A 10,893-nucleotide genomic window follows, 5' to 3' on the forward strand; every position below is an offset into this window, starting at 1 on the left:
GGAGACTACACCCACACACATCTGCATTCTTTTTCTTCTTTCTTCTCTCTCTCCTCTCTACTCTCTCTCTTCTCTCGCTCTCTCTCTCGCTCGATCTCTCCCTCTTTCTCTCCTCTCCCCTCTTTCTCTTCTCTCTCTCTCTCTTTCTCTCTATCTCTATACAGTGCCTTGCGAAAGTATTCACCCGCCTTGGCATTCTTTCCTATTTGTTGCCTTAAACCTGGAATTAAAATACATTTTTTGGGGGGTTTGTATCATTTGATTTACACAACATGCCTACCACTTTGAAGATGCAAAATATTTTTTCTTGTGAAACAAACAGAAAAAAAATGAAAACTTGAGCGTGCATAACTTTCACCCCCAAAGTCAGATCTTTGTAGAGCCACCTTTTGCAGAATTACAGCTGCAAGTCTCTTGCGGATATGTTCTATAAGCTTGGCACATCTAGCCACTGGGATTTTTGCCCATTCTTCAAGGCAAAACTGCTCCAGCCTTTCAAGTGGTGGGTTCCTGCTGGTGTACAGCATCTTAAAATCATACCACAGATTATCAATTGGATTGAGGTCTGGGCTATGACTACGCCATTCCAAGACATTTAAATGTTTCCCCTTGTTAAACCCTCAAGTGTGCTTTAGCAGTGCTTAGGGTATTGTCCTGCTGGAAGGTGAACCTCCCCCCAGTCTCAAATCTCTGGGAGGAAACGATTCCTCAAGAATTTCCCTGTATTTAGCGCCATCCATTCATTCCTTCGATTCTGACCAGTTTCCCGTCCCTGCGCATGAAAAACATCCCCAGCATGGATGCTGCAACCACCATGCTTCACTGTGGGAATGTTCTCGGGGTGATGGAGGTGTTGGGTTTGTGCCAGACATAACCTTTTGATGGCCAAAAAGCTACATTTTAGTTCTCATCTGGCCAGAGTACCTTCTTTCAATGTTTTTGAGTCTCCCACATGCCTTTTGGCAAACACCAAACAGTGTTTGCTTATTTTTTTCTTTAAGCAATGGCTTTTTTTCTGGCCACTCTTCCGTAAAGCCCAGCTCTGTGGATTACGCTAAAGTGTGGTCCTATGGACAGATACTCCAATCTCCGCTGTGGAGCTTTGCAGCTCCTTCAGGGTTATTTTGGTCTCTTTTGTTGCCTCTCTGATTAATTCCCTCCTTGCCTGGTCTGTGATTTGGTGGCCGGCCCTCTTTGGCAGGATTGTTGTGGTGCCATTATTCTTTCCATTTTTAATAATGTATTTAATGGTGCTTTGGTTGTTGTTCAAAGTTTCATATTTTTTAAAACCCAACCCCTTGATCTGTACTTCTCCACAACTTTGTCCCTGACCTGTTTGGAGAGCTCTTGGTCTTCATGGTGTGCTGCTGCTGTGGGTGCCCCTTGCTTAGTTGGTGTTGCAGACTCTGGGGCTTTCAAACAGGGTATATATACCGAGAGCAGTGACAGATCATGTGACACTTAGATTGCACACAGGTGGACTTTATTTTAATTAATTATGTGACTTCTGAAGGTAATTGGTGCCACCAGATCTTATTTTGGGCTTCATAGCAAAGGGGGTGAATACATAGCACGCACCACTTTTCGTTTTAGAATTTTTTGAAACAAGTATTTTTTTAACCTCACCAATTTTGACTATTTGTGTATGTCCATCTCCTCTCGTAGATTGTCTCTTTCTACTGTCAACTGTCCCATTCTCGTCTCTTAGATTGTCCCCTTCTCCTGCAAACTGCCCATCTTTCTCTCCAGATTGTCCCTTTCTCCATCCAAGCTGTCCATCTCTCTCTCAGATTGTCCCTTTTCTCCATCCAACTGTCCATCTCTCGTTCTCAGATTGTCCCTTTCTCCTGCAACTGTCCATCTCTCTCTCAGATGTGTTCCCTTTTCCCATCCAACTGTCCCATCTCTCTCTCAGATTGTCCTTTCTCCGTTCACATGTCCAATTCTCTCTTCTTAGATTGTCCCTTTCCTACTGTCAACTGTCCATCTCTCTCTTAGATTGTCCCCTTCTCCTGCAAAAACTGCCTCTTTCTCTTCAGATGGTCCCTTTTCCATCCAACTGTCCATCTCTCTTCTCAGATTGTCCCTTTTCTCCTTCAAACTGTCCATCTCTCTCGGCAGATTTGTCCCTTTCTCGCATGTCATCCTGTCCCATCTCTCTTCTCGAGATTGTCCCTTTCTCCTGCAAACTGCCCATTCTCTCCTTTAGATTGTCCCGCTGCTTCTGCAAAACCCTCCATTCTCTCTTCTTAGATTGTCCCTTTCTCCTTGGCAAACTGTCCATCTCTCTCTTAGATTGTTCCCCTTCTTCCTGCAAACGTGCCAATCTCTCGTCTTCGATTGTCCCTTTCTCCTGGGCAAACTGGCCCATCTCTTCTCTTAGATTGTTCCCTTTCTCCTGCAAACTGTCCACTCTCTCTCAGGTGTGCCTTCTCCTGTCAACTGTCCAATCTCTCTTTCAATTGTCCCTTTCTCCATCCAACGGTTCCATCTCTCGTCTCAGATGTCCCTGTTCTTCCTGACAAACTGTTCCATCTCCTCTCACATTGTTCCCTTTCTTCCATCCAACTGGTCCATCTCTCTCTTGACATTGCGTCCCTTTTTCTCCATCCAACGATCCATCTCTCTCTCAGATTGTCCCTTTCTCCGTCATCTGTCCATCTCTCTCTAGATTGTCCCTGTTCTCCTTCAACAAACTGTCCATTCTCTCTCGATTGTCCCTTCTCCTGTCATCTGTCCATCTCTTCTCTTAGATTGTCCCTTTCTCCTTCCAAACTGTTCCATTCTCTCTCATATAGTGTTCCTTTTCTTCTGTCAAGCTGTCCATCATCTCTCTTAAGATTGTCCCCTTCTCCTGCAAACTGTCCATCTCTTCTTCTTAGATGTGTCCCTTTCTTCCTGCAAAAACTGGTCCATCTCTTCTCTTAGATTGTCCCTTTCTACTGTCAATCTGCTTCATCTTCTCTCTCAGATTGTCCCTTTTCTTCCTGCAAACTGGTTCCATCTCTCTCTTAATTGTCCCTTGTCTTACTGTCATCTGTTAAATCTCTCTCGTCAGATTGTCCCTATTCTCCTGCAAAATGTCCCAATCTCTCTCTTAAGCATTGTCCCTTTTACTGTCACTCTGTTCATTCTCTCTCTCAGATTGTCCCTTTCTCCCTGCAAACTGTCCATTCTCTCTCTTAGATTGTCCCTTCTACTGTCATCTGTTTCATTCTCTCTCTCAGATTTGTCCCTTTCTCCTGTCAACTGTCCATCTCTCTCTTAGATTGTCCCTTTCTACTGTCATCTGTTCATTCTTCTCTCTCAATGTCCCTTCTCCTGCAAAAACTGTCCATCTCTCTTCTGAGGAAGGTGCCCTTTCTTCCTGCAAACTGTCCATCCGTCTTCTCTCAGATCTGTCCCTTTCTCCTGCAAACTGTCCACTCTCTGCTTAGATTGTCCCATTCTCCTGCAAACTGCCCAGCTCTCTCTTAGATTGTCCCTTTTCTCCTGCAAACTGCCCATTTCTCCTCTCTTAAGATTGTCCCTTTCTCCTGCAAAGACTGCCATCTCTCTTCTTAGATTGTCCCCTTCTCCTGCAAACTGCCCATCTCTCTCTTTAGATTGTCCCGTTTCTCCTTGGCCAAGCTGCCCATCTTCTCTCTGTAGATTGGGTCCCTTTTCTCCTTGCAAACTGGTCCATCTCTCTCTCAGGTTGTTAGCCTTTCCCTGTCACCTGGTCCATCTCTCTTTCACATATTGGTCCCTTCTCCATCCCAAAGCTGGTCCATCTCTCTCCTCAGATTGTCCCTTTCTCCTGACAACTGTCCATCTCTTCTCTCAGATTGTCGCCTTCCTGCAAAACTTCCATCATCTCTCTCATCTCTCCCTCTTTGTCTCGCTCTCTTTCTCTTTCTTTCTCTCTCTCTCTTTCTTTCTCTCTTTCTCACTCTCTTTCTCTCTTGCTCTCTCTTTCTTTATTTTTCTTTCTTTCTCTCTCTCTCTCGCTCGATCTCTCCCCCTTTTTCTCGCTCTCACTCTCTCTCTCTCTTTCTCTCTCTCTCTCTATCTCTATACAGTGCCTTGCGAAAGTATTCACCCGCCTTGGAATTCTTCCTATTTTGTTGCCTTAAAACCTGGAATTAAAATACATTTTTGGGGGGATTTGTATCATTTGATTTACACAACATGCCTACCACTTTAAAGATGCAAAATATTTTTTCTTGTGAAACAAACAGAAAAAAGAAAACTTGAGCGTGCATAACTATTCACCCCCCCAAAGTCGATGCTTTGTAGAGCCACCTTTTGCAGAAATTACAGCTGCAAGTCTCTTGCGATATGTTTCTATAAGCTTGGCACATCTAGCCACTGGGATTTTTGCCCATTCTTCAAGGCAAAACTGCTCCAGCTCCTTCAAGATGGTTGGGTTCCTGCTGGTGTACAGCAATCTTTAAATCATACCACAGATTATCAATTGGATTGAGGTCTGGGCTATGACTACGCCATTCCAAGACATTTAAATGTTTCCCCTTAGTTAAACCCCTCAAGTGTTGCTTTAGCAGTATGCTTAGGGTAATTGTCCTGCTGGAAGGTGAACCTCCGTCCCAGTCTCAAATCTCTGGAGGACAAACAGGTTTCCCTCAAGAATATCCCTGTATTTAGCGCCATCTATCATTCCTTCGATTCTGACCAGTTTCCCTGTCCCTGCCGATGAAAAACATCACCACAGCATGATGCTGCAACCACCATGCTTCACTGTGAGGATGGTGTTCTCGGGGTGATGGGAGGTGTTGGGTTTGTGCCAGACATAACGTTTTCCTTGATGGCCAAAAAGCTACATTTTAGTCTCATCTGACCAGAGTACCTTCTTCCACATGTTTCTTGAGTCTCCCACATGCCTTTTGGCAAACACCAAACAGTGTTTGCTTATTTTTTTCTTTAAGCAATGGCTTTTTTCTGGCCACTCTTCCGTAAAGCCCAGCTCTGTGGAGTGTACGGCTAAATGTGGTCCTATGGACAGATACTCCAATCTCTGCTGTGGAGCTTTGCAGCTCCTTCAGGGTTATCTTTGGTCTCTTTGTTGCCTCTCTGATTAATGCCCTCCTTGCCTGGTCTGTGAGTTTTGGTGGCCGGCCCTCTTTTGGCAGGATTGTTGTGGTGCCATATTCTTTCCATTTTTTAATAATGTATTTAATCGTGCTTTGTTGTTGTTCAAAGTTTCATATATTTTTTTATAACCCAACCCTGATCTGTACTTCTCCACAACTTTGTCCCTGACCTGTTTGGAGAGCTCCTTGGTCTTCATGGTGCCGCTTGCCTGGTGGTGCCCCTTGCTTAGTGGTGTTGCAGACTCTGGGGCCTTTCAGAACAGGTGTATATATACCGAGAGCATGTGACAGATCATGTGACACTTAGATTGCACACAGGTGGACTTTATTTAATTAATTATGTGACTTCTGAAGGTAATTGGTCGCACCAGATCTTATTTAGGGGCTTCATAGCAAAGGGGGTGAATACAAATGCACGCACCACTTTTCCGTTTAGAATTTTTTGAAACAAGTTGTTTTTTTAACTTCACCAATTTGGACTATTTTGTGCATGTCCATTGCATGAAATTACAGGTTGTAATGCAACAAAATAGGAAAAACGCCAAGGGGGTGAATACTTTTGCAATGCACTGTATATATACAGTACCAGTTTGGACACAGCTYCTCATTCAAGSGTTTTTCTTTATTTGTACTATTTTCTACATTGTAGAATAATAGTGAAGACATCAAAACTATGAAATAACACATATGGAATCATGTAGTAACCAAAAAAGTGTTAAACAAATCTAAATATATTTTACATGTGATATTCTTCAAAGTACCCACCCTTTGCCTTGATGACAGCTTTACAAACTCTTGGCATTCTCTCAACCAGCTTCATGAGGTAATCACCTGGAATCCATTTCAATTAACAGGTGTGCCTTGTTAAACGTTATCTTGTGGAATTTCTTTCCTTCCAAATGCGTTTGAGACAATTAGTTATGTTGTGACAAGGTAGGGGTGGTATACAGAAGATAGCCCTATTTGGTAAAATGCCAAGTCCATCTTATGGCATGAACAGCTCAAATAAGCAAAGAGAAACGACAGTTCATCATTACTTTGAGACATGAAGGTCAGTCAATCCGGAAAAACCATCAAGCGTTATGATGAAACTGGCTCTCATGAGGACTGCCACAGGAAATGAAGGCCCAGAGATACCTCTGCTGCAGAGGATGAGTTCATTAGAGTTACCAGCCTCAGAAATTGCAGCTCAAATAAATGCTTCACCGAGTTCAAGTAACAGACATCTCAACATCAACTGTTCAGAGGAGACTGCCTGGATCAGGCCTTCATGGTCGAATTTCTGTAAAGAAACCACTACTAAAGGACACCAATAAGAAGAAGGGACTTGCTTGGGCCAGGAAACACAAGCAATGGACATTAGACAGATGGAAATCTATCATTTGGTCTGAATCCAAACTTCTGATTTTTGGTTCCAACCGGCGTGTTTTTGTGAAACACAGGGTAGGTGAACGGATGATCGCCGCTTGTTTTGTTCCCACGTGAAGCTTGGAGGAGGAGGTGTGATGGTGTGGGGATGCTTTGCTGGTGACACTGTCAGTGATTTATTTAGAATTCAAGGCACAGTTAACCAGCATGGCTACCACAGCATTCTGCAGCGATACGCCATCCCATCTAGTTTGCGCTTAGTAGGACTGTCATTTGTTTCTCAACAGGACAATGACCCAACACACCTCCAGGCTGTGTAAGGGCTATTTGACCAAGAAGGAGAGTGATAGAATGCTGCATCAGATGACCTGGCCTCCGCAATCACCAAACCTCAACTCAATTGAGATGGTTTGGGATGAGTTGGACCACAGAGTGAAGAAAAAGAAGCCAACAAGTGCTCAGCATATGTGCGAACTCCGTCAAGACTGTTGGAAAAGCATTCCTCATGAAGTTGGTTGAGAGAATGCCATAAGTGTGCAAAGCTGTCATCAAGGCAAAGGGTGGCTACTTTGAAGAATCTAACATTTAAAATATACTTTGATTTGTTTAACACTTTTTTGGTTATTACATGATTCCATATGTGCTATTTCATAGTTTTCATGTCTTCACTACTATTCACATTCATTCATACCCACAGGATGACTCTTCAGCACACTCTAATGGCTCAAATCAATGACCTTTTATGTCCACACTATGACAAAACCAACGTTATTAGCGAAATGTRATCACAGTAACACTCAGTAACCAAAACCTCAGTAACACTCCTCTCTATGTCCTACAGGAGTCTGGATGAGATCCATCAGAACCGCCACCACTCCTGCTCCCCCGCTCGTTACCATGACTCCCACGGGGAGCACCGCTCCGGGGACTCGGACTACGAGTACTCCGAGGACAGGTAACATCACCCAGACAGTGGTGGCTGGTGGCCTTTGTTTATTAGGGAGGAGGTTAGACGTTAGATGCTGTAGGTACTGTATCAGGGAGTTTAYGATTACAGCCGGTCTGAGAATAGTTTGGTGACTTATGGCAGGGAGAGAGTGTGTGCAGGTTATGCAGTGAAGTTTCAGTGTTTGTGTACAATATGGATATACTTRGGAGTATCTTATTTGAGTAGAGCTTTGAGTTCAATATAGGAGTTGATGCCYACATGGTTTCCTCCTTATTATGTTCATTTGCAATGAAARACCTGTAGAAGTACAGTATTCCTATATGCACAATTATTTCAAAGTGGTTGACCACTAGCTTTTTAATTTTGAGGTTGAAAGTGTCAGATARTCCAAGGACAAGTGGAATAGCAGGCTACATTAGTACTGTTCTATACTAATAATTACTAATACGACTAACAGTCTAATGCAAAAGCCTCTTYCTAAAAGTTTAGTATCATATTTATTATTATTGATGCTGAATCKAAATTATGATTTCATGATTTCTTCTCATTCATTTCTCATGAGCGGGTTRGTCTGATTTGACCATCCTCTTACGTTGTTGTTTTTGATTGGTTGTTCGGTTCACCCATCGCCATGGCAATCACAGTGAGGTCCTCGAGATGCACAGGTCTATCCGAGGCGGGAGTGCCGAGTGCCTGCACACAAACAGGTAAACAAAAACAACAACAACCAAAAAGCCAGAGACGTGACTGTTATCGTCCCTACCCACCATCTTTCTTCTATTATATTACCCATCGTTCTTTGCATTGTCATTCAATGTTAACAACTCCATTTTTAACTTGGTCAGTGATACTACAGTCTATGGTTGTGATAAAGAAAGTGTATGTTATGTATCATGTCGCAATATTTTTGTTTAATTTGATGTGTTCCTATTCCATGTACTGCATCAATGTTCGCTTTTGTCTACCCGCATAGAAAGTGGACAATGTGAAAGTCATCTTTGTAATGTATTCAGCTTTATATACACTGCTCAAAAAAATAAAGGGAACACTTAAACAACATAATGTAACTCCAAGTCATTCACACTTCTGTGAAATCAAACTGTCCACTTAGGAAGCAACACTGATTGACAATAAATTTCACATGCTGTTGTGCAAATGGAATAGACAAAAGGTGGAAATTATAGCAATTAGCAAGACACCCCCAAAAAAGGAGTGATTCTGCAGTGTGACCACAGACCACTTCTCAGTTCCTATGCTTCCTGGCTGATGTTTTGGTCACTTTTGAATGCTGGCGGTGCTCTCACTCTAGTGGTAGCATGAGACGGAGTCTACAACCCACACAAGTGGCTCAGGTAGTGCAGTTCATCCAGGATGGCACATCAATGCGAGCTGTGGCAAAAAGGTTTGCTGTGTCTGTCAGCGTAGTGTCCAGAGCATGGAGGCGCTACCAGGAGACAGGCCATACATCAGGAGACGTGAGGAGCCGTAGGAGGGCAACAACCCAGCAGGCAGGACCGCTACCCCCACCTGTGGGCGTCGGGCCCTCATACCACCCTCATGGAGTCTGTTTCTGACCGTTTGACAGACACCATGCACATTTGTGGCCTGCTGGAGGTCATTTGCAGGGTTCTGGCAGTGCTCCTCCTTGCACAAAGGCGGAGGTAGCGGTCCTGCTGCTGGTTGTTGCCCTCCTACGGCCTCCTCTACGTCTCCTGATGTACTGGCCTATCTCCTGGTAGCCCTCCTTGCTCTGGACACTACGCTGACAGACCACACAAACCTTTTTGCCACAGCTCGCATTGATGTGCCATCCTGGATGAACTGCCACTACCTGAGCCACTTGTGTGGGTTGTAGACTCCGTCTCATGCTACCACTAGAGTGAGAGCACCGCCAGCATTCAAAAGTGACCAAAACATCAGCCAGGAAGCATAGGAACTGAGAAGTGGTCTGTTGGTCACCACCTGCAGAATCACTCCTTTTTTGGGGGTGTCTTGCTAATTGCCTATAATTTCCACCTTTTGTCTATTCCATTTGCACAACAGCATGTGAAATTTATTGTCAATCAGTGTTGTTCCTAAGTGGACAGTTTTGATTTCACAGAAGTGTGAATGACTTGGAGTTACATTGTGTGTTGTAAGTGTTCCCTTTATTTTTTTGAGCAGTGTATATCGATGAGTTTCGTTCCAGACACAAAAGGTCTTATTTTGTTCACCCGAGAGGCCAAAAATAGTACCACACACTCTCCATGACACCATAAAAACATTGAGTTATATTGGTTTTAAACAGATTAATTACAGAATAGCTCAATCGTTTACCTCAGAATAGTATGAAATCTCTTCTTGGTGAATAACATTTTTTGTCCGAACATTTATTAATAGCAAATTAATGTTATTTTGCCTGGACATTTATTTATACAATTGTATTGTTTTTTTCCCCCTTCTGTTTTTTTTCCCCTCAATCAATGCACGGTCTACACTCAAATAACACACAGCAGGGCGTAGCTAGGTCCAGCAATAAACTACCACCCAAAATGCCCCTATTAGTCAATGGATTAACACAAGGACATATACAGGTAAGAGAGAGATAGTAAAAAAACCCTGCTCTCTTTCCTCCTTTCTCTTCCCCAAAACCTCAACTCAACTCATCGTAGGCATTTTGTGGCTTATGCCGTGTATCAACGTTCTCTCAACATAATTGATTCCCCACTCCGACTCCTAACAGAGGCTTTACAGATCGATGTGGTACCAGTCTTCTCCGAGGGTGTCTCAGGGGGAGTTGGGATACGCAAAAAACACATTTCAACCGGACAACTATAAGCATCCAACAAATGTATTTTTAATTCATAATGTGAGTGACCCTGCCACCGATCTGTTACAGTATACTATGGTGGTACTTCACTGATATATTTTAATACTATATACTCCTGGTTGTTGTACTGGTCCTATACACAGTAGATGGCATTACATTCTTTGGTTCCCCATGCCTATATGCTTTGACACGTTGCAATACTTAACATCTGTTTACGATGGCTCATATATATCAGCATGTAATATTCAAATTTAATCTCCATCCATTATATATGGACGGCCAGGACAATCCCCCATTCCTACTTTCACCGTGTTTTCTCTGTGGTCGTCTATGTCTTGGGCCTCCATCAGACTAATATCCCCCATCACCACTTACACATCATATGTGGTGGGGAGAGAAATACTGAGAAGTGGTGATTAGGATGGTAGTAGATGTGATATTCTGATGTCTCAAATCTGGATTGTTCCTCCTCCATGGGTCTCCAAGGCTCTAGAGATGTCCTCTGACATTTTTATTGCTTGTGCTGTTTAATATTGGTTTGTTTGTTTACCTCTGTGCCACTGTTGGGTTGCCTTGCACATCTGTATCATTGTTCTAGTATTTGTCCTCTTCTAATCCTTTTCATCGCATGTCAAATCTAGGTTTTCTTTTCTTTTTTTGCAATTTTAGCTGTCCTT

At 43.2% G+C, this 10,893-nt stretch overlaps 1 protein-coding gene across 2 annotated transcripts in view; it reads left to right on the plus strand.

The window, feature by feature from the left end:
- The window catches only part of LOC112069290 (regulating synaptic membrane exocytosis protein 1), a 58,849-nt gene that overhangs the window by 16,603 nt on the left and 31,353 nt on the right, over window positions 1-10,893 (plus strand). Inside the window, exons 13-14 of one of the 2 annotated variants that reach the window (XM_070438498.1) lie at window positions 7,300-7,413; window positions 8,052-8,114. In XM_070438498.1, the coding sequence (XP_070294599.1) occupies window positions 7,300-7,413; window positions 8,052-8,114 (177 nt within the window). The remainder of the gene's footprint in view (window positions 1-7,299; window positions 7,414-8,051; window positions 8,115-10,893) is intronic. The other variant, XM_024136596.2, reaches the window with a different exon arrangement.

Source organism: Salvelinus sp. IW2-2015, unplaced genomic scaffold (assembly GCF_002910315.2).
Source record: "Salvelinus sp. IW2-2015 unplaced genomic scaffold, ASM291031v2 Un_scaffold963, whole genome shotgun sequence".
Lineage (NCBI taxonomy): Eukaryota > Metazoa > Chordata > Actinopteri > Salmoniformes > Salmonidae > Salvelinus > Salvelinus sp. IW2-2015.